This window comes from Hesperophylax consimilis, chromosome 7 (genome assembly GCF_061612785.1).
Source record: "Hesperophylax consimilis isolate HC1 chromosome 7, BYU_Hcon_1.0, whole genome shotgun sequence".
In the NCBI taxonomy this organism is placed as follows: Eukaryota; Metazoa; Arthropoda; class Insecta; order Trichoptera; family Limnephilidae; genus Hesperophylax; species Hesperophylax consimilis.
The window spans coordinates 19,828,665-19,853,266 of record NC_142842.1 but is presented as its reverse complement, the minus strand read 5'-3'; the positions used below and the strand labels follow the sequence as shown (position 1 = coordinate 19,853,266).

Sequence of the window (24,602 nt, the reverse complement as noted above, 5' to 3'; positions counted from 1 at the left end):
GCTCTTGTAAGGATCACAAATAAACAATGTAAGAGGAATGCAGAGAGCAACATGAAAATATTAATAATTTAGTCAATTTATCAAGCAAAAACTATTTCTTTTGTTCATACTTTATTTGAATAAATGATTATACAATTCTCTACCATCTACGCCGTTATTGTTTTACTTTTGTGTTTCATTTCTATAAAGGCACTAAACTAAAATACCTCCAACTAGAACTTGAAAGCGATAATATAATTGTTTCTATTGACAACTCATGTTGAATTTGACACTGAATAACAACAATTGAAACAGAATAACAACAAATAAAACAACTTCTTTGAGTAATATTACAAGATAATGGGCTCTAGACAAAATTACTTTAGAGTCCATTATCGCGTAACGTCATATCTGACACAAAACGTGTAACGTTGGTGTGTCAGATATAGCCTTTTTATTCTAAGGCAGTAATGCACAACCTATTTAGCGGGTGCCGCATTGCCTATTTTTCAAACCTTCGCAGGCTGGATGGAGTACGAGTGTGGCGGAAAATGGACTGTGCAGGATGGTTTCATGGGCCACGGGTTGTGCACCACTGTTCTAAGGGGTAATTTAATAAAATCTAGTATTTAATGGATGCAGTGACAGGGTAGCCCCTTCGAAGGCCTCCACAGAGGTCTCTGTCGATAAACAGGGTGTTGACTTTACTGCGCAGATCATTTTCCAAGCCAGCGCGGACACTCAGCAGGGATTGGTGGGTGCTTTCGGACTGAGTCAACTTTTCACGCAACATTGCAATGTTGTCTTCCAAATCGCAGGCCTCCTGCACCAATCTGAAACATATTTTTATTTGTTAGTTTCTCAATTTCTACTTCGTTATAATTAGACATGCACTAAAAATAGCCAAAATACATACCTAAAATATACCATAAAAACAGGAAAATGTCCAAAATAGTTAGAGTGTAGGATAATAAAATTGAAAAAGTTGCAAATAATTTAAATTTTTTCGCATACTTGATTTGCATAAGGGGAAGATTTATTTTTGCCATTTGAAGACCAGCTCAACACGAAAATTCCTGAATGACTAATAACAGTTTACATACATCCATTGAAATGGGGATTAACAGGACAGTGAATAGATATTATTCACCTGTTATGTGCTTCATCCTGACATTTTTCCAGATGCGGGCGATTGGTGCGAGCCTGTAACCTGGTATGGGCCACCTTCATTGGAGCCACCTTATCCTGGATAGCCTTATTGAGCAACTCCATTGTTTTCTCAATGTCAAAGATCTCTTGTTGAACCTGTATAAAATAAAATCAATGACAACAAATTATAGCTGGGAGCTGGCGGCTTACACTCACTTCAAATTATTATGGAGTTTTAATGAATATTTTCTTTAACAAACCTTATGCAAGTGCAATTGTAGCTTGTTTTTCATTTCAAGGGTCTGAGCAGTCCTTCTGGCTAAAGCGCTGTTAGTACCACTCCAGTGGTCCCAAATGCTGGTAGCGCATGTGTTTATCATATTATCAGCCTCTGTTAATATTCAAAGTGACAATATTATGAGTGGAAGAGGAATTCGATTACTAAAATTACCAATGCTAGGGTGGACAGTCAGAAAAACACTGACTACCTTTTACAGTGCCCTTGGGGTGATTTTTCACAAAAACGGCGCTGTACAAGTTATTTAATTATTTTTATCATTATACCTTTTCTTGAATTTGGATATATGCTACAAAACTTGCATTAAATGAAAGTTGTAATAGCCTACAATTGAACACACAAATGAATAAAGGTGTTACGTATGTTATTTTTTTGTGCATATAGGTATATCCTAGTAATAGTTTTCCAAAAGTAATTGCATACAGGTGAAAAATAGTACTTTCATCATTGAAGAAGCACTAGTTAATTAACCTGCTGAACAAATCATGTGAGAAATGCGCAGTTCTATTTCAACATTTTATATATATCACGATTATGTTTTTTCGCATACTTCAATTGAATAAGCTGTATCTATTTTTAATCCCGATTTCAGTTAGTATCATTTGACACACGCATGTCGCAGTCAAAGGATTAAAGGATTTATGTGATTACCAGTTCGTATTTGTGCAGCATGAGCCCTCTCCGTCTGTGACCTCTTGACTGTATTGGAGCTGCCGTCGGCCCAGGACTGTGGCACGCTCACATTGGGGTTGAACCTCTCCACCCCAGCGTAATATTGGATTCCGCGCGAGGAATTGTTCAGCTGGTGGCACAGCGTATCGATTCCCATGGCGCTCTCCTTGTTACGGAGATCTGTCTCAAGTTCGTGTTGGGCAGCTCGAGTGTCGCGGAGTTGCTCTTTCACCTACAAAAATAACTCTGTTTTGACAACAGTCACACAATGAAATATGCATTTGACGAAGGGAGGTTGAGATTCTAATGCATATAAAGATGCTGTATTCATACAGCTAAATCATGAGACCATTATAAGATTTCATAGGTCCCAAAGACTGCGATTGGCTGGACGTGGAGAAAGAGTGCCAGTAAAGTGACTCAGAGGCAGACCAAGGAAGAGATGAATAGACTGCATGGAAGAGGATAACGAGAGACCGCAATGCATATGGAGGAGGCAAACCACATTCTGTAATGTAGCGCCATAATGATGGTGATGATTTGTACAGCTAGGTGTTAAACTCTGATCATTTGGAATCTACCTTGCAAGACTTATTTTAGTGACACTAATAACATATGGTTTTATGTAGGAACATATTATGGGAGTTTTACTGTTATATTCAAATATGATTGTGTCACTTGAAATTTAACCTAAATATTGATTAGAATATGAATTTTCTTGTACCCTGTTTAGCATTGTCCGAAACTTATCTTGAGAAGTGCGAAGTTCCTCAACTTCTTTTAATAAAGACTGCTCTACAGGATCGTGAACCAACTCGATGCCTAAAACAAAATAATGCATATAACGGATGGATAAAGAGAGAGGTACAGAGATATCATGATGTGATGACAGGTGGGCAAACCTTGTCTCTTTTCCCTGTTGTAGAGGCACTCCTGCACAATATGGAGTGGTCCTTCGCAGCCCAACAGGGCACGCTCCATCTGCCTCTTGGTGGTGCTCAGCTGCTCCATCTCATTTACAAGGCGCTCCAGCTCTGTATCTAGCTACAAAATGACTAAATATTTATTATGGCCGCTTTTGCATTCTCGTTGAGTATGGAGAAAAATCATTGTCAGTTTTAAAAAGGAGGTAATTAATAATAACAATGAGTTGCATGTTAGGCAAATGCTCAATTCTTGTAATAATGGTTGCTATAGAGTCTTTCAAACCTCATTTCTCCAGAATGTTGTGTCAGTAATTCTTTCACCAAGTCTCTGGCCTGCATCTCTCTGACCCTGGAGTGTGCTTTCATCAGTTTCTCTATAAAAATATAACATCAAAAGGGACAAGAAAAAAAAATTGACTTCTTAAAAGCTACCAAAAATTTAAATACACTTAAAATAAAGAGGTTTCTTGGTTATAGTTATTGTTTCTCTACATTTTCTTTGCTAAATGATGCACCAAAAAGACAGTTTATAATACATACCTTACGCATCTGATGATATCGTTTCTCATTCGCTCTGCGTAGTTTCTCTTAGCGTCTGATTCATTATAGTTGGCTATGGTGTTCTGTCCCCACTCGTATGGTGTGTAGCGTGTGTACAGGGCAGCCCTAGCCGCGTGCTCGGGGGCCCGGTCAAATCCCGTGATGAGATTTGGGAACCGGAGGGGTTCCAGACCCCCGTAGCAGGGGTCCACCAAGGCATTAGTCACGGGTTGCGATGGACTGGAAAGGGGAAATCAAATACTGTACTTGGTGACAATATATTATTATAAAGTCTGATGGTGCTGGATTACTGGAATTTATCGAAAATTGAAAAGTAAAACACATGAAAATGTGTGTATGTATTTGAAAAATATTTTATCTGCTTTTATTTTTTTAATGTGTAGGTAGTAGGTATGTACATATTTTAAAATTCGGTGAAGTTTTACAGAAAACTTTTTCTATTGTTATGTAAATCAGACAGTACTGGATTACTGAATGCGCAAAATGTCTGAAATTTCAGATTATATGGGAAGACTATTGCATTTTGTAACTTTTGCTGTGTTGCATTAACTCTTTTGATTAGTTATAAGAAAACATGTTGATAATATTTACAGTGGTCGGGATTCCACCTCCTCGTATCCCATGACGGGCCTCCATGGATGTCTGCGGGAAGTATGGTAAGAAGATCCCAATTTCGGAGTGGGCACTGTTGTGCTCTCTCTGATTGGATTCCACGGCTGTACTTGCTAAATATTACATAGATGCTCATTAGTTTCATGTCCAAACCCGGCCATTCAATAAACGGGCAGTCAACAGATAACAGCTATTCTAACCCAACATGGTTTAGTATAATATATGTAATTACAGTTATCTGGCAAGTTCAATGATTAGTGCACATGAACACAGCACTCTAAAGATCTTTGAGACATTATTTAGTAAGAATCAAAGATAAAAATTATATACCTGAAAAGGATTAAAGTGCGTTTTTAAATACCTATAACTTGTAAGTCGTTTATAAAAACAGTACAACACATTCGCTGGCAGGAGCCAGGGCCGGCCCTATGCAGGCACAGGAGCAGTCTGCTCCGGGCTCCGAATTGCCAAGGCGCTGATAATACCTAACAGTCCTAACACATCGCCCTTGAGATTATTTTTCATGTAAACGGCGCTACACAAAAATAAAAAGCATCCGAATATCATTTAATACAATGATCACCTACCTAAACCTACTGGTTTTGAGAAGGGGTTCCAAAATTTTACTCGCATCAGGTGCCGTATTTTGCTCAGCCCTGCCAGGAGTTATTGTTATCATTAAAATTACACATGATTGGTCCGCCCATGGGAGTGATGGGCACTGAACCGATTAAGCTCCATTACATATTTTCTAATATGACTATGGATAAACCAATATGTATAGACTATTTCTCCTAGTTATGTTCTCTTTATATTTTTTTGTATTTATTATTGCTTCCATTTATTGCACAACATTTTAGGTAAGTACTACTGTTATGATAAACTTGTCGAATTCTACTACACTCATACAAAAAAAAATATAAATAGCACTTGGTTTCAACTTAATTACTACAAGAAACAACTATGTTTATGTCAGAGGAGATAATAAAAGGTGCATTAAAGTTCAAGGTTTGGAAATGTGCATAAATTATATTACTACAAGAAATAACTATTTGCCGTGGGAGATGGTAAAAGATGCATTAAAGTTCCATTTTTTCTCTTTAAAAGTTAAGTTTGAAGGTTAGGAAATCGCATGAATTACTAAAATAACCCAAACTAAAAAATTTGAAGCAGAGTTGTATGGTGGTCTGTTTTTTTCACTTTAACCCTACGCAGGAGGCCCTGAGGAAAATAATTTCCTTCAGGGTCTATGTCATCTTTTATGATGCTGTGTGAAGAGTCTTTTGTAAGGAAAGGAAGTTCTGCGAAGGTAGAGGGTATGAAAGTTGGGTAGGAATCAGTGTGTCCAAGAGTGACGGACCTATCCATATATCCCTTCCACTGCGGGAGCAAGACGATTGGTTGAGAGACCAGTTGGAATCTATCCTTTCTACCTACCCCCGCGGTGAAATGGCGTGGTGGTTATTTAGTTAGAAATATGGTATTCTCCTTCACATTTGGAGTTGATTTTTGAACCTATTTTGTGTGAGTTTCTGGAATAAACAATTATTATTATTACTTAAACCCCCGACTAAAATAGTTACTCCATTAGATATTTACGTTGAAATCAAGAGTTGTTTTTTAAAGAGCCTTTGCATGCAGCGGAATTTGACAAGTTTACCCTGTTATTATTTAAATATTATAAATACTTCCTAATAATTTTCGTACGTGTTTGTAAGCATGCACTTTGTGGTATCGTACTAACCTCCCCACATTCCGAAATAAATAAATAATCATTATTATTAAGGGTAGTAAAAAGGGTATCCATTCGCATGGCAGGGGGTAGGCAGGAGTAGGTATTTAAATAAACAGAATTTCTGGGTGCTTTAGAATGTAGCAAGCAGCAAAACATTCACAAGGGTAAAGTAACTGATTAGTTATTAATTTAATCATTATCGTAAGTAATAAAACAAACCATATCTGGGTCACCCTTTTCCTTCATAATGATTGATCGTTTCGTATAAAAATACAATAATTTGTAAGATTACAAGAAATTTGAACGAATTGAAAGAAAAACCAAATAATATACTATAACTTTAATAATTTATCACACTCTATCAACATCAAAATTTTTTCTCTGGATATAATAAAATTAGAAAAACAAATGAACAAGTTCCAAATCATTTTTAATAATTATTTTAACATCGCTGTGATAGGTACTTTTTGGGTAGGTTGAATGATTATTATTTTCAACCTGGTTATATATATTCTGTAGTTTTAGCCAAATAATAATAATAATGTTCGTGAAAGAACAATGTTATACTCCCCTTTTTTATGATTGCTACAACTCTTTCCTGGATTTATCTACAAACACCTATCTCAATGAATCTCTTCCCTTATACTCATACCCCTATGAAAGCCTTACTTTCTATCCGAAGGTCCATCAATTTATAGGAATAAGTAAAAAAAACATTAAAAACTCAACTCAATTAAATAATGCAGAATTTAACACAATTATTGAAAACAACTGGCCAAATTACATAAAATTTTTCACAGATGGCTCCAAACTCAGTCAGGACTCCCATTGCGGGGCCAGTGTCTATGTTCCTCACAGAAAATTGTGTTTCCCACACAAACTTCCCAAAGAATGCTCCATTTTCTCTGTTGAATGCATAGCTATCATAGAAGCTCTTCAACTCGTCAAATCATTAAATATTAAAAACGCACTCATCCTTTCAGACTCGCTTAGCTCACTACAAAAAATAAGCGCATCCCCACTCAATTCCAGTAGCGACTCTCTAATCTGCTCGATCAGGAACCTACTGCATTCCATGTCACTGGTTCATGCATCAGTGGTCCTAGCCTGGATACCGGGACACCTCGGTATTACTGGGAATGACATGGCTGATCATATTGCTAAGGAAGCCACTGCCCATGGTCCGTTAAGTGATATCCCTATTCCGGTTAGAGACCATTTCCCTATTCTAAAAATTAAGTACCAACTCCAATGGTCTTCTGAATGGAAAAAATCTTCTCTGATAAAAGGTCACCAGTACTCATTAATTCAACCTTCTATTCCTGTTAAGCCCTGGTTTCACAAATACACTACCATGCCTAAAAAATATATTTCTTCCTTAACCCGAATGCGGCTGGGTCACACTTGTTGTCTTAGCCATCTTGCCAGGTTCCACATAGTCAGTTCGCCGTACTGTGATTGTGGGTCAGAGGATACTCTGGACCATAATTTTTTTGAGTGTCCTATCAATGACCAATTTCCAAACTTCATGCATGAATTGGTAAAACTTGATATTAAATTGCCTACCAGTATTCCCTGCCTTCTTAGTTTAAACACTCCTGAAATTTACCATTTGTTGGCAAAATTTATTTATAAAAATGGCCTTAATATCTGACCATAATAATAAATATAAACCAAATTTCTTTCACTTTCATTTGTATTCACTTGTTCAGGTTCCTATTTTCATCTATTTTTACTAATCCCAACTCTGCATATTTTGACTGAGTTAAAACACTATTCTTTATGCATTTGTATATTTTTCTTGATTCTTTTATTGTATTTGTTTATATTCATAGCATAGAACTGTTTTAAAAAAAAATAATACTTCTAATTTTGGAAAAATCTGTTCTTTTAAATAACAAAAAAATGCCCACTACTATTGTGCACAGGTTCCTATTTTTATAATTTTGTAATTACCCATTATTACCAGCTCTGTATTGTTTTTGTTAAGTTATGTTTATGTTACACCCATGTTATGTTTATGGTAGGTTTATGTTTATGATATGTTATGTTCATGTTATGTGCATGTTATGTTATGATATGTTTATGTTATGTTCATAGTATGTTTGTGTTATGTTTATCTTTATGTTTTATAATCACATTTGTTTACTCCCATATGCTGTGTTTGTTTATAAGATTGCCAATTTCATAATTCTATTTTTAAAAAACGCTACTAATTTTAGAAAAATCTTTGGTTTAATAACAAAAAGCGCCCACTTATATTGTACACAAGTTCCTATTTTTATAATTTTGTGATAATCTACTGTTACCAGCTCTGTACCGTTTATGTTAAGTATGTTATGTTATGCTTATGTTATGTTTATGTTATGTTATATTTATGTTATGTTATGTTTATGTTATGTTTGGTTTATTTATGTTACGTTATGTTATGTTATGTTGTTTTATCAATGTTGTTTTGTCAATCATGTCAATTTTATCCTGTAATTTGTTGTATTTATTAATAAGAAAAATGTTGTAATGTATGGCCAAGATCACTCTTAATGGGTGAAAGCCAAAATAAAGAATAAAAAAAAAAATAATTTCCTCCATTTTCATTTTAATTTTGCCGCCTACACCTACCATAAATAATATTAAATTTATCAGTATCACATGTAGGCAGTGCAGAGAATCAATGGTTTGTCTTTGACTTTCTAATGTCACTTTTTGACTTTTGTGCGCTTTTAAACGTCAGTTTTTGGCAGATGGATTTGTTTTTATCGAATTTTATTTTCGCCAGACGGATTTATTTCTTATGTCAATTTTTGTCGTATTTGTCCCATAGTTACACGAAATAATAACGTTATGTCTGAAAACGTACCGGAACGTAAGTAAAATACAGCAAACTTTTTAGTTTTACTACTATAAATAAGTTCATGCAATTTTCTAAACTAGAAACTAGCTTTACTAAAAATAATGCATAAATAATAAAATTTCGATAATTTTGAAAATAATATTACAAAGTAAGATTTTAGAAGTTGTTATGATAATATCATTGTTTTGTTATTAGAGTGCCCAGGTACAGAGAGTGAGGACGCTGGAAAGGCTTCAGCGTGTGCCGGTTGCCCAAACCAAAATATATGTGCATCAGGTAATATAAAAGATGTCAAGGAACCAAACAGAGTAAATAAATATTGGTTACAATATAGTATTACAAGTTATCCATTTATGTCAAAATGGAGTTTTAAAAGGTGGTAAGGCGTACATGTTGGCTTGTTCATTTTCATTATTTAACAAAAATAATGCATATTATATTATCACAGCAGCAGGTTTTAAAGAAGTATATTCTTATTTATTGTCAGGTTATATAATTACGATACACCTAATTGAATTATGCACTATTGGAGCGCCTTTTCAACCGGCAACCCAACAATTGTGGGTTCAAATGCAAGTAAGTTACCTGCCTCACCAGAACCTGTCTGTTCTGGGAAGAATAGTATGCAATATTGAGAAGGATGATATCAAATTAATTTGTCTCCGAGATAATAATAATACCCGGACACATTATGTAGGTTCAAATGCAAGTATGTTACCCGCCTCACTAGACGATGTCTGTTCTGGGAAGGATAGTATACGATATCGAGAAGGATGACGCATTTTTGGTGTCGAATCGGTTTAATGACCTTGCGCCGCTACGAATGTCGGAGCAGTAGTGGAATAAAATTTCACCCTTCCTCTTTAAATGAGATTGTCTTTAAAGAAATTTAAAAAAGATGGAAGGCATTTACAGTTCACATAGGATGTACACATGCAAGGTGCACAAGGGAAGTTAGGGAAGTAGCAATGTAGCAAAGAGAACTGGATATCTCTGGTCTAAAACTGAAATGTCTTATAGTTTTCTTTTATTTATTTATTACACGTCCTGGTGGGCTTTTCTTTAAAAAAAAATACAAGCATTTTGTATCAGAGTAAACACTTAAAAATTAATACAATAAAGAAGAATGTAAAAATAATGGCAAAAATGAATCCTCACGCATATAATTGAATTTAAAAGATTCAACAAAACAAAATAGTAGAAGCGGAGAAGTTATATGGGTACATATGTCTATTTGTGTCTAGAAGAATAAAAGTGATAGAATATACAACATTTATACTGATTAGTTTTCAAATGAAATATATCACCCAGATCAGAATATTTGTTTCCGAGATTGTGAAGTCTCGGAATCGGAGAATTTTGGTAAGCTAGTGTCCTGGTGTTATTGAAGTAAAAAGGTAAGAAATGTCGGCATGATTTTTTGGGAACATGGATATTTATACATTGAAGTAATTCGGTACAGTCAATTTTAAAATGTAGTATTCTTTGTAACAGTATTAAATCTGTGCTTATTCTTCTTTCTGAAAGTTTCAATAGAGACCTTTTATCCAAGAGGTAATTGTAATTTATGTTTATGTTTTAGATCAATCTAGGTATACATTTCTTGTTTTTATCCATTCCGAGTGTGAAACATGAATATACTGTCGTCAACAAAAAATAAATAATTAAAAATAATATACAATATACACTTAATTCTGTCTTTATACAGGGAATGAGTTCCACAGAATATACTGTTAAAAAAACTGAGAAACAAAATGTGTATACATACAGTAGATAGGAAAATTAAAGAAAGGTTCTATTGTATCACTCTGATATGTAAAAAAATAAACACATTACGATTTAATCCCTACACTGTTATTAGGTTTGCACTGGGAAAGAAAAAAATCTAGGATTCTAATTAGAACAGATATTACCATTAAGCCTTCTTGACAGAAAAAAAGAATTGATTGCTAATTTTGTGTTTTATTTTTAAGTTTCATTCAATCCTTATATAATAATAATAAACATACTAATGTTTATTTTATTTTTGTAAAAAAGGGGAAACCAAGGGTCCCGACCCGGGGATAGCGCAAGTGAAGGAAAGACTGGCCAATGTAAAGCACAAGGTCCTCATTCTCTCGGGGAAGGGAGGAGTTGGAAAGAGTACTCTGTCAGCCCTGCTCGGAAGGGCCCTGGCTGCCAAATTTCCTGACAAAAATGTAAGTTATAATCCTCTCAATTTACAATGGTTCTTCAGTTCTTGGGAAAGTTTTAAAATGTGTTATTTTTATTTTAAATTAGCTGAAAGCACGTTGCCCGGGATATATGCAGAATTTTTCGAAATCAGATGTAGACAGTAATTTTCCTCTTATTTTGAATGTCAAATACGCAAAATTTCATCAAGTAACAAAATACATCTATAAGGGGTGGGAAAAGGAGATGGGGGTGGTTTTTTCATATCTTGTGTAGACATTGACCTTCCTCTTGTTTTGAAGGTCAAATGTGCAAAATTTCATCAATATCTGAATAAAACTGTAGATTTGTTTAAAAAAATCCACACCACCACCGACACTATTCTTTGAATTACTGAAAATTTACTTCTGCTGTCAAATAACAAGTTTGGGTAAAGTTGCCTAATTCCACTACACTTGATACATAAAAAAACTAACTAACTAACTAACCAACCATCACGCCGTTTCGATATCCACATTTCTCACACGATCATAAATGGTTTTAAAATAGCACTTGGTTTCAACTTAATTACTACAAGAAATAACTTCTTTTTTGTCGGAGGAGATAATAAAAGGTGCATTAAAGTTCCACTTTTTCAAAGGATAGGAAATACGCATAAATTATTTAAGTAACCTAAACTATGAACCTAATAACCTATTTTGTGCACATTTTACATATCCCCGACTTAAGTAGTTGTTTCCAATAGTAATTAAGTTGAAATCGAGAGTTATTTAAAAAAAGTGTGTCCAGCGGAATTCGGCAACTTTACCCAAGTTTTGTTTCAAATGTTTGTTGCTGCATCTGTATGAGTACCTACTGTGTTTGCATCAACATTCGCTGCGATACCTGTGACTAATACATAAAATTATTACAACATCTGTCAATCAATGCAGAGTTTATGTTTTGGGTGAAGCGATATGAAATGTTTGTTTTTTAATAGTTCATTACATATATCGTTATGTTATTTACTGTCCATACTGATTGTGTAATACTATTGGTAGAATTGCAATCATTATTAAAAGCGATAGTAAGAGTGAGTGTGTTACATTCAAAATTAATGATTTTCAATTTGAAATAAAACAATAAATTTGTAGATTACACTTTTATTTTTTATGCTTGATGCCGACCAGGTTTTGCTACAACCGTGGCTTCTTCAGGGCATATGAAAAAAAATGGAAATTTAGATCCGGTAGGGTTCTAATTAAGTTTAATTCTAGAATTATGTTGATGATGAAAAATTGGCCTAAGTTTTAACTTACTGGAAACATTTGCATTATCGGTTTAGTGGTTTAAAATGTCAAAAAGGGGGATTTTAAATTGATTATTTAATATCTTTTATTATAATTACCTTTTTTATACTTAATTATTTGTGCGTCAGTGCTTATTACTCAATGGCATTACAATATATATAGACACGCTGTAGAAATCTAAATGTGACAAGCAAAACATGTCAACTGTATTACTTTCGATTTCGTATTTTTAGAACTAAACTGTTACGTGTCGTGTAAAGTTGTATGCTACCTCTAAGTAAATTGACTTAAAAGGTGCCAAAAAAAGTACAGGTCTGGGCGCACAACTGCCAAATTATGAAGTCAATGCTGTGGCTAAGTAAACTTCACTGTTTAAAATATTCTAATCACTCTGTTTATATGCTCGTAGTAAAATAACATACAAATCAACACTAACAACGAGTATCAACAACAATCGCCGTCATTTGAAAACTGTCGTTGCTCTATTATGGCACGGTACTGAGTTGATACCTCAAAATCCATCAGGCACTGAGGACTGTACTCTATGTCGGTAGTATTCAACGCAACTTTTGCGTTATATATATTTTTTAATGTCCTATCTTCGTCATACATGAACATTGTTTGAATTAAGAATTTACAGGGAACATGCCAATTTAATCTTAATTTTGTGAGACAATAATAAGTCTAGATGTATTGTAACGTCATTGGTATGTATAACTAATTTAAGATGCATTTCCATCTTACTTTCACATATGATGTTTTCCTAGTTTTTATCATTGGTAGCATAGTTTCAAATATTTGAATTTGTTGAAGTTTTCGTCAATTCTGTTATTCAGCAAACTATGATAAAAATCTGATTTGAATGATGAATGATACACATATTTTAACATAATATTGTTTCATCTCTTTGTCACCAAAACAAAATCAATTCATGTGTTATATAATATTGTTATTAATCTAAATTTTTCTTAGATTGTTATTAAGCTGTTCAATGTGATGAGGATTACCAACCTAAGAAATGGTGAAATAAAATGAATTATTTAGGGTGGCAAGTACCTACCCAGTAAAGACAATAAAATTAAAGCCCCACTTTTTAAATTAGAATAATTATACCACTTTTTGAACCTTTTCTAAACGTAGCCAAATTAATTAATATTTCTAAATACTCACCCTGTTATATCTACTTCTCACTTCATTTGAATTCCCGAAAATCATTTTTTCTGTATTGTGTAAGTATTTGCAAAGGACTTCCTTAGGCACTGAAAGTTTCCATACTGAAAAACTGCACAATTATTTGAAGGCTGTGAGTTCAATTCTAGAGGCTGGTACAGGGTGGCACAGGCTAAAGCCACCCTTCCCCTCCCCACTGCTGAATGCCATTTTTATTTAGGTCAAGATTACATCCTACCCATATTGTCCTACACCACACATTATATCCCAACTCCCTTCTAGTATATTTATAGAAACATACTATTGATTGATTTGGCCTCTGAATTTCCTTGTTTGTTATGTAGGTTACAGTATTACTTTGTTAATCTATCTATCTACAAACAAAAATGTAAATGATTGTTTGTTAAAAATCTTAAATCTCCAAAAGTTCTTCACCGATTGCTTTGAAATTTTGACACAAAGTTTCATTTGAATATATGTGTTTTTATATACCTATATTATATAGATGTTACCTGTGTCAGGAAAAAATATGTTTTTTTTTTTTAAAGTGCCATCTGTTGGACGTAAAAGCAACACGCGCTATTGTTTCTCTATCTGCACAGACAGACTGAGCCACAGCAACGCATGGCATGGTACAGCTAGTTATAATAATGTATTATGTATCTATTATGCTAAGGAAGTTCTGATTTCACTTGAATTATGAATATTTTATACTATACTGATTACTAGGGATAGGCAGAGAAAATAGAGCCTTCAAGATTCGGTCCTGAAAAGTGGGAATCTATTTTCAAATCCTCTCTTTCTACCCTCACAAATTCTATCCTAATAAAGTTTCTACTCAAGTAACAGCCTGCTATAGATATCTACTGTTTGGTCTCTAATCGCTGGCATTGAGAATGTACAGCGAGTGGTATGGTATCACTTTCTCTGTTTGGAATGACACATATTTGTAGATTATATTGATTTGTATTTCAGATTGGAGTTTTGGATGTGGATATTTGCGGACCTAGTCAGCCGAGGGTTTTGGGAGCTTCAGGAGAGCAAGTCCACCATTCAGGATCTGGATGGTCTCCAGTGGTAAGTTATTTCCTTCCAAAAACAGCATGTTAACTATCCACCGCAATTTTAATAAAAGAGAACCTGGCATTATTCAGAATTTAAAAATAATTATTTACAGCTAGCTGACGTGTACCCGGCGTTGCTAGGGATTGTCCTTCGGCAATAGACATATACCGTTGCTGACTTTTCTGTAGACCTTTTAAAAATATAAAATTCTGTAGTACATTATTTTGATGTATCTCATAAAGTTTAGCCAGCGTTAGCAATGTAGGCGCCCGAAAATATATTTTACGACTTGATTACAAAACATCGACTTTTCTCTACTTTCTATAAATATAATGTCCATTCATTATATATATAAACCTTCCGGAAGAAATTCTCTAAATGATAGTGAAAACCCTATCAAAATCCGTTGCGTAGTTTAGAAAAACTAAGCTCACAAACTGACAGACACGAACAACGAATTTATTTTATACTATTTTTATTTACAATCTAATTTAAAGTTTTCTTTTATAATGTTATTATTATTTTATTTTTTTGATTCCGACTTTATGTCCGGGTTAAATCTTCCCCATAGGAAAAACTAAACCCTTCCACACACTTTTCCACAAATGATCATCTAGTCCAGGGGTCTCCAAACTTTTCAGCCGGAGGGCCACATTGACTACTCCAGTGAGTTCGGAGGGCCAAAACTGTTTAAATTTCTAGACACCCATATTTTCGTCCATGGGGGGGGGGGGGGTGTAGTACCCTATATCCATCTTAGATTGTTTTTGTAAGAACCTCCCCAACCTAAAATTCCGTAGATAAGCAAGGAGTGAACAAGCGTATTCTGCGTATTATACTTATCACTAAGCTTTGCCTAGCATGTAAATAAAACCAAGATACTATCATTCTGAGTTTTTTATCCACCTTATCACAATCACAATTAAAACAATAAGACCAGGGGGCGATTTTGCCACGTATCGTTTCGTGCGTATATTGCATCCAGAAGGAGCGTGAAACGCGCGAGCATTTGGAACCATCCCTTGTCACAATTTTGCCGCTCCATTTCCCTTGATACGCATACTCGCTCTGCAGTTCCCGCGTAAACTGGACGTAAGTCTGGCGAACTACACACGATTTGCGCCCGTATTTTTCGCGCGATACTTGTGGACGCAATGTATTGGTGCCCAGTACCTCGCCAATGAGCATAATATATATTCACAAGAAAAAATTCGCGGTGAATTCGCCCCTTCTGAGTAAGGTCTTAGCCATTAGTTGTCGCGGGCCTGATTGATGAAAATGGTCATAAAATGTCGCGGGCCGGATGGATGATACTGACGGGCCGGACACGGCCCGCGGGCCGTAGTTTGGAGACCCCTGATCTAGTCAATCAACATTATGCAAGTGCATTATACAGGGTGTCCGGAAACTCGTAGTACAAGCGGGAAACTGGTGAATCTACATCACATTTGGAGTCGATTTTGTAGTATTTAATTTTTTTATTTGAGCTTTCGTTATCGAGTAAATCGAGTTAGAAGTTGATTTTTTTTTTTTTTTTTTTTAATCAAATTCTTATAAATTATTACTGAAGATCAAAGTACCTAACACCAGAAAAAACTTTAACCCTAAAATAGCCGAAAAATATATTTCTTTGGTTTTTTTTTTTTTTTGTGAAAATGCTCAAATCAAAAAACTTTATGTTTATTTGGGTTCCCCATGTGGTGTAGATTCTCCAGTTTCCCGCTTGTACTACGAGTTTCCGAACACCGTGTATAAGCAAAATAAATACAAAACAATACAAGAACAACACGTCAACTCACCAGAGATCAAATGAGAAAATAATTCACCGAATCCAGATATTTTCATATATGAGAGTTCGGCTCGGTAGAACTCCTAACAGGGCCTATAAATCCTATCGATCCCTCAACATTAATCTTTCGTAATCCTACATGTATTTAAAATGGCTGATTTTTGCATTTTTATATATAAATTTTTTTATAGATCTAATACGCCTACATTTTTTAATGAGAGAGCTAGGTAATAATATTATTATTATTCTACTTAATAATATTATTCAATTTACAAAAAAAAGCAGTTTATTAAACAAGTTCTGCAGTGTAATTATTATTACACATTACATCTGTTTCACCTTTTTAAGGCATTATCAAACTGAACTGATCTTTATGCATTCAATAATAATATTATTATTATTATTAGAGTATATTTAGAAATTTCCAAATTACTAGTATGAAAAGGGATGAGGTTTATAAGTATTTAGGATACCCACAATCAAATAGATTAGACCATGGTAGTATTAAAAATGATATTAGGATAAAATTTCAAACTAGGATAAGGAAAATTTTAAAATGCAATCTATCTGCTAAAAATTTAGTAAAAGCAATAAATACTTGGGCAATACCTCTATTAACGTACTCATTTGGCATAATTAAATGGTCTAATACAGATTTAGATAACTTAGAAAGATTAATTAGAACTACGCTAACAAAGTTTAATTGCCATCATCCAAATTCAGCTATAGAACGAGTTAATTTACCTAGAAATTTAGGAGGTAGAGGTATAGTCAAAATAACTTCTTTGAAACATAATCAGGTAGAAATGCTAAGAACTTTTTTCCATAGGAAAGCTCATAGCTCAGAAATGCACAAAATAATTTGCAAGGCAGATAGAAATATTACACCTTTAAATTTATACGATGAGAATGCCAACATTTTTATAAATCCCAACCAGGAATTATTAGATTCCTGGTCAAATAAAATTTTACACGCAAAACACTTCAATTATCTCAACCAAACGTATGTTGACAAAATTAAGTCAAACAAATGGTTGAGTATTGGAGAGTTGAGCGCAGAAATAGAAGGATTTATGCTTGCAATTCAGGATAGAGTCATTAATACTAAAAATTATAGAAAGCATATAATCAAAGATACAAATCAAATTGATGATTTGTGTAGAAAATGTTTGGCTTTTCCGGAAACTATAGAACATATTATATCGGGATGTTCTATATTAGCACCGTCCGAGTATACATTTAGGCACAATCAAGTTTTAAAAATAATTCACCAAAATTTGGTAATTAAACATAACTTGATTGACTGCCGTAATGTAGTACCATATTATGAATACGAACCAAATTCATTTTTAGAAAACGAATTTTATAAAATATATTATGATAAAACTATACTAACAGACCGAGCGATTAGTCATAATAGACCCGATATAGTTTTACATGACAAAATTAAAAAAATAACTTATATCATTGATGTTGCTATTCCAAATTCCTGTAATATTCAAAAATCTGTTAGTGAAAAAATAAGAAAATACACAGATTTAGGAAATGAAATAAAAAGAATTTGGCATTCTCAGACTATAAAAATATTACCATTCGTTATTTCGGCTACTGGCATTATACCTAGCTCTCTAATTAAAAATTTAGGCGTATTAGATCTATCAAAAAAATTATATATAAAGATGCAAAAGTCGGTAATTTTGAATACATGTAGGATAACAAAAGATTTTTTAAATATTTATGTTGAGGGATCAGTAGGATTTATAGGCCCTGTTAGAAGTTCTACCGAGCCGAACCCTCTGATATGAAAATATCTGGAGACGGTGAATTTTTTTTTTCCCATTTGATATCTGGTGATTTGACGTGTTGTATAAGAGAAAAACTTAAAATTAAAATGGAGTTCTACAAATTAAACGTTACAACAATTAAAAAAATTAATGAATATAATTGATGTATTATTTCTCAATTTCACAGTACATCGAAGACAACTTATCCCTCATGTCCATTGGGTTTTTACTAGGAAGTCCTGATGATGCAATTATCTGGAGAGGTCCCAAAAAGAATGGTAATTATATTATTAATAAATTTATCACAAAAATTATGATATGAATGCTTCATAAAACCATTATTATTTTTATTACAGGAATGATTAAACAGTTCTTGACGGAAGTAGATTGGGGACAATTAGACTTTCTTCTTATTGATACACCACCAGGTACTAGCATTCATTGCTTACTTACTTTCTTTCTTTCATTAATATTATTGGATTACTAGTGCAGCCCCGTGAAAATGAAGGATTTATTTATAGGATGTATTATAATTTTACTATTTGTGAAGCTAAAAGTATTTACTAAAACAACTGACAGTACCACGCCATGCATTGCCATGGCTCAATCTGTCTGCAGATAGAGAAACAATAGTGCGTGTTGCTTTTGCGTCCAACAGATGGCGCTGTTTAAAAAAAAAATTGTGTTTGTCCAACAGATGGTGCTTTTTTTTTTTTTTTTAAAGCATGTTATTACCTGTCACAGGTGACAAAAAGCATGTTTCTAACTGTCACAGGTGACATCTATAAAATATAGGTATATAAAAAGACACGCATATTCGAATGCAACGTTGTGTCAAAATTTCAAGGCAATCTGTTAAGATTTTGAACAAACATTTTTATTTATGCAGATATTTGCCAAAGATCATTCATTGCCTTTCAAAGGAAGAAATTTACCTTTCGATTGTTGGTAAACTATAAAAATTACCACATCTGATTTCATTTGAAATAAAGAATTATTAACCCTTTGCACTCCTAATTTTTTTTTTAATTACCTACTACCAACTCCTTAATTAATTTACATAAAAGGGATAAAAAGTGGCCTCAATAAAAAGTTAAACAAAAATTTTTAAAATATGTAATTTTTATTACTCTTTCTTTACATAGAGTACAAAAAACATAGAAATATATAAAATTAACAACTTAATATGCCCTTATTCACTACTAACGAAATATTTGCTACTAAAAACAGTAAAAACAAATGTAAATACACAAACAGAACAAAATATTATGTGATAACAAGTGAATAGGTATAAGAATCCTTTGTTATGTGTTGGGAGAAATCCCTCAGCGCTTCCTATTGTTACGCAGGTAGACAGGCAAGTACCTACCTACTTACATGCGTCGCAACCAAATAACTGCGCAGTGCATTTACAAGGTTAAAAATAATACGATTTTAAAAATTATCTAAAAGGCGAAACTTGACGAGATATATGTATTTTGCGTATTCGGAATATTCAGAATGAGATATAAAGTGTTTAAAAGAAAAAAAAATACATTTGATAATTTAAATTATTTTTCGAAATTGCGTTACTATAATGTCGAGTATGACTCGACATAGGAGTTGGTGTAAGAAATATAATGTCGAGCCACACTCGACAAAGGAGTGGTATGAGTTAATTAATCTGATAATTTCTTTATGCCGGAATACAAATTCTAATCACGCACCCATGCACCGACAACCAAAATCAGTATGTTTAATTATTCTTCATGGAGATAAAAAAAAAAATCAGCCCCACTGCTATGTTCATGGTATGTATTAGTTCGGTAACCGGACAACTCAGGAAAGTGGCAATTCAACATACTCTTGAAAAGTGTTATGAAGTCACGAAAAGTGATGAAAAATAACTAGGTTGATGGGCCTTTTTATCATCACTTTTCGTTTCTCTATTTGCACAGACAAAGTGAGGACAGCAACACGTGGCGGGGTACAGGTATTTATGTAAATATTTTTTGAAAATCTAAAATCTCTGAAAATTCTTCACCGATTGCTTTGACACAACATTGCATTCTAATACGCATGCGTATTAGTTTATTGTTGTCGCGCTATTGTTTCTCTATCTGCACAGGCAGACTGAGCCACAGCAAGAAGTGGAGGGGTACTGCTAGTATTATATAAAAGCTTCTGATGGGGCATACGAAGAGACATAAATAAATTCAAAACATATCTTGGCATAGCTCAGCACAGGTAAGCTAATAAAGCGGTTACAAAACAGAACATGATACAATAATAGGTTAGGTAAAGTTAAACCCTTTTACTAACAGGCACATCGGATGAGCATCTGTCCTTGGTTACATATCTGAGCAGCGGAGAAGACTCGGGGCTGGCGGGGGCCATCCTGGTTACTACTCCGCAGGAGATGTCTCTGCTGGACGTGCGCAAGGAGATCACCTTCTGCAAGAAGCTCGGAGTGCCTATCCTTGGCATCATCGAAAATATGTCCTCGTTTGTTTGTCCCAAATGTCAGGTTGGTTGAATTTATTTTGAAAATTACAATTAACCACCAATGTTCAGCATCCAAAAATGTCCATGAACATCACTGTATGCTAACTCAAGCAATACCTTTATTTGTCTCTATTTTTAATTTTCGCCTCTGCCAATGCTACTTTTCTTTGTATATTTTACAAATTATGTTTGTAAGGGCAAGATTTAAATGTTGAAATTTATTAATATGTAATCATTATGTATTAGAAATGAATTTCCCATATCATTTTATCAATATTTAATCTCTTACAGACTGAGAGTGAGATATTCCCGCGAGATCCCGCAAAAGAGGGGTCTGGCGTAGAGGGCACTGGGGTCACCCTGCTGGGGCGCCTGCCCCTGGATCCCCGCCTAGCCTACCTCTGCGACCTCGGCCAAGATCCCATCACGGAAATGGAGCACAGTCCTGCGGTTAATGCACTCAACATCATCATAGACAGTATGTAACCTACCTATAATTTTTGTGATTTTTATAAAAAGTTATATTGGAATAATTTTAACCTTCTCACCGTGTTCCTGATGTAGACAGGAAACAATATTAACCTTTTCACCGTGTTCCTGATGTAGACAGGAAACAATATTAACCTTTTCACCGTGTTCCTGATGTAGACAGGAAACAATATTAACCTTTTCACCGTGTTCCTGATGTAGACAGGAAACAATATTAACCTTTTCACCGGGTTCCTGATGTAGACAGGAAACAATATTAACCTTTTCACCGTGTTCCTGATGTAGACAGGAAACAATATTAACCTTTTCACCGTGTTCCTGATGTAGACAGGAAACAATATTAACCTTTTCACCGTGTTCCTGATGTAGACAGGAAACAATATTAACCTTTTCACCGGGTTCCTGATGTAGACAGGAAACAATATTAACCTTTTCACCGTGTTCCTGATGTAGACAGGAAACAATATTAACCTTTTCACCGTGTTCCTGATGTAGACAGGAAACAATATTAACCTTTTCACCGCGTTCCTGATGTATAGAGGAAAACAGGTGTTCGCTGGACTATTTGTGACATTCATAATTAAAATTCCTGAGGAAAATAATTTCCCTCAGGACCTATGTCATCTTTTGGGATGCTGTGTGGAGGGCCTTTTTTAAGGAAAGGAAGGAGAGGATGGTAAGAGGTATGAGGGTTGTGTAGGAATCTAGCTATCAGTGTATCCAGGAGAGACAGACATTTGAATATATCCCTCCCACTGCGGCGCAAGGCCATGGATCGAGAGACCAGTTGGAGAAGTCAAAGGGTCTCCCAAAACCAGCCTCTCCCGACTATTGCTAATTCACCAAACGTAGCTAACCACCTGGGGTGACCTATGGCAGTGGTATTGGTTATCCAATAAATTGTTCCCGGGGGCGGGGTACCAAAACCCGCCTCCCAAATTGAGTGTGCCTCAATGCTATGCGCGTTTGTATATACATACATACGAGGTTAAAACAATATAAAAAAGCACACCGAAAAGAAAAAAGATTTGTGTTCAACTGAAAAATGAACTCCGAACCTCCCATTTTTTTTTCTAATTGATATTCTATGAATATTATTTAAATAATCAATATGTATCATGATGGAGCGTTAAGCCCTAAAAAGATAATTAATGTAATTATTAAGTTCTGCTGGTTTTGCTAGCCTGCTTTTGAAAATGGCTTTGAATACCCAAAAAGCTGTCACGCTAAAGATTAATGCAAACAAGTACTTAATTATAATATATATCATTTTTTTAAATGCCAAGATTTATAGTCCAAACCTTTACCTACTCTTAACATAACTTGTGTTGATAAAGATTAAGTCGATCACCTGCTGTTAGGATCGAACTCAATTCATCTAACTGCTAGCCGAGCATCCTACCCACCGTGCTATTGACCACATGTGAATAGTCATTTAAGCAAGGCTTCTCAGTTTGATAACAATTCAGTAAGGTAAAACTCAAAATGACTACATTTACCAAAGCAGGAATAGATATTGATGTATTTTAATGCAATCACACAAACTATCGTACTTGAGGGTGGGTCATGGCAAAAATTTGTCTTATCTATGTTGTCAATTTTTACACCAATTTTGTAAAAAATCAACCTGTAAAAAAATTGTTTTTTGGTGCGACTGAGGATTGAACCTTAAACTGGAGTCAACCACGCTAACAACTGAACCAAATACCGATTGGGTAGGACTGACATTTATTTCATATATTAACTGCTGTATTGTGTGTGTTGTGTGATTGCCACCAAAAGTTGATAGAATAGTTTCAGCATTTGGCATGTCAATTTCATTTCGCATGTCGGGAAGTGGCTCATTTTCCACTTCCGAGATTTTCATTCATTCATTCATTCATGAAAACAAATTTGAAATTCAAAAAGATATATTTAAAAATGGTATATTGCTATTTTTTTCAGAGAGAAATGAAAAAAAAAGTTATGAAATGTAAAATATATAATCAAGAATGACATATCTTAAGTTTAAAATGTTTTTAATTGTTGGTTTTTGAATAATAATTAAGAATTTAAAAATAGAAATGACAAATTTTGACAACATAATGAATATGGCGATGGACGGGTTGTTTCGGAGAATTTCAACAATTCATCAAATTTCAACGTTCATTTTCAAGTTCTGTGAAAGATTTTTTCAAGTTCTGTTTTTATTTCAGTTTTGTCAAGCAACTAGCCTGTAATGATATAATAACAACTGGAATAGGACTTTCACAGAACCCGAAAATGAACGTTGAAATTTGATGAATTGTTCAAATTCTCCGAAACAACCCGTCCTAACAAAACAAAGTAGTATGGCAGATACTCACGAGCGACACATATGCTACTCACACAAAACTCTAGTCGCTTGTATCTCCATGTACGAATGGCCTTAGTCAGAAATTCCATGTCAACTTAAGTGAAGTTAGATACCACACAATGACAACGCTACCAGCCAAACGAATAGAGTTAAAAACTGACAGCGGGCATCGACATACTTCCTCACAAAAAAATATCCTATAATATCTACAAATCTTATTGTTAATCTCTCTTTTTTTTTAATATATACCTATTATTATTTTTATATCCTCAAATCATCTCTGTGAATACATACGAAATATTGCTGTACATATTTTATTATAATATAAATGTGTTATGTTACCTATATTTAATGTTTAAAATGTTCTTTCTAGACATACCCAATGATATTTATAATTTTTTTTTTCAGATTTCCTACTTCAATGCAAGGCCTGAAAATATTTATAATCTATTTGCATGTTTCAACCAAACTTCGAACCTAAACATTCCTTATCTTAACGAAGATATAATTAAACAGCCATGAGAATAAATTTCAGCTTTCAGCAATATCAGTTTCAGAAAATCACACCATCATGCTTCTGTTATTATGATCAATTCATTTTATTTTAAATGTAAAATTATCAAAACCCATCTGTTTTATGTAGTAATAAATTGGTGGTAGCATACAATTTTTTTTCAACACAATAAGATTACATAATCTTAACAGAATTGCTATTAAATGTAACAATTACACCAAGTACTTAAAAATGAGATAACAAATTTATGGACCACATTGGCCTGACAATTTTTTAATTAAATCTTAAAATTGATTCCGTTATCATAGAATTTGCGTAAACATGTGTGTATTGGTATTATTTAATCATGGATATTGTTTGAAGCTTAAAATCTGAGTAAACATTTATTACATAAATTATTCAAGGGATGTTTACTTCGTAAGTACAGACGTGTGTGAACTTCAAACTTGTCTCAGATAATAATAATTATGTATTATAAAATCTATCAGCTTCCCACATTATAGAATTTCTCAAAAAGTACTCTAAAGTAAACAAATCTTACTTAATTTGGTTTTTTTAATGAACAGACTGAAGCATTGAGGAATGGGTATTATGATCAAACATTGTAGATATTTTTATAACATGATGTAAATATTAAATATCACGTTACAATAAAGTGTTTCATCCAAATGAATTTAAAATGTATTCTTATCTCCTATTGTGTAATTTTATAATTCTTATTGAACCAT

At 34.0% G+C, this 24,602-nt stretch overlaps 2 protein-coding genes across 2 annotated transcripts; one reads left to right on the top strand and one right to left on the bottom strand.

Moving 5' to 3' along the window:
- Positions 1 to 472: 472 nt before the first annotated feature.
- On the bottom strand, positions 473 to 13,459 carry LOC149422454 (tektin-3-like). Its single transcript, XM_089633814.1, has 10 exons — positions 13,415 to 13,459; positions 4,177 to 4,310; positions 3,565 to 3,804; positions 3,308 to 3,398; positions 3,001 to 3,142; positions 2,823 to 2,920; positions 2,078 to 2,330; positions 1,389 to 1,519; positions 1,130 to 1,284; positions 473 to 812 (listed from the first exon to the last, which is right to left on the bottom strand). Exons 1-10 carry the CDS (start codon positions 13,457 to 13,459, stop codon positions 602 to 604), a joined length of 1,500 nt encoding a protein of 499 aa, XP_089489940.1. The 3' UTR covers positions 473 to 601.
- On the top strand, positions 8,634 to 24,547 carry Nubp1 (NUBP iron-sulfur cluster assembly factor 1). Its single transcript, XM_089633297.1, has 9 exons — positions 8,634 to 8,795; positions 8,979 to 9,059; positions 10,821 to 10,981; positions 14,390 to 14,491; positions 18,240 to 18,330; positions 18,409 to 18,480; positions 20,356 to 20,558; positions 20,828 to 21,014; positions 23,769 to 24,547. The coding sequence occupies exons 1-9, from the start codon at positions 8,774 to 8,776 to the stop codon at positions 23,792 to 23,794; spliced, it is 945 nt and encodes a 314-aa protein (XP_089489423.1). The 5' UTR covers positions 8,634 to 8,773; the 3' UTR covers positions 23,795 to 24,547.
- The last annotated feature ends 55 nt before the right edge of the window (positions 24,548 to 24,602 follow it).

What these genes read in the sequence shown, in the direction of transcription:
- LOC149422454 (XM_089633814.1), bottom strand. Translation starts at nt 13,459, where the DNA reads ATGATTTTCGGGAATTCAAATGAAGTGAGAAGTAGATATAACAGG. An exon ending in CAACAGGGAAAAGAGACAAG is followed by an intron (nt 2,921 to 3,000) that starts GTTTGCCCACCT and finishes ATTTTGTTTTAG; the next exon opens with GCATCGAGTTGGTTCACGAT. An exon ending in TGCTGCACAAATACGAACTG is followed by an intron (nt 1,520 to 2,077) that starts GTAATCACATAA and finishes GAATATTAACAG; the next exon opens with AGGCTGATAATATGATAAAC.
- Nubp1 (XM_089633297.1), top strand. Translation starts at nt 8,774, where the DNA reads ATGTCTGAAAACGTACCGGAAC. An exon ending in GATCTGGATGGTCTCCAGTG is followed by an intron (nt 14,492 to 18,239) that starts GTAAGTTATTTC and finishes TCAATTTCACAG; the next exon opens with TACATCGAAGACAACTTATC. An exon ending in TTGTTTGTCCCAAATGTCAG is followed by an intron (nt 20,559 to 20,827) that starts GTTGGTTGAATT and finishes AATCTCTTACAG; the next exon opens with ACTGAGAGTGAGATATTCCC.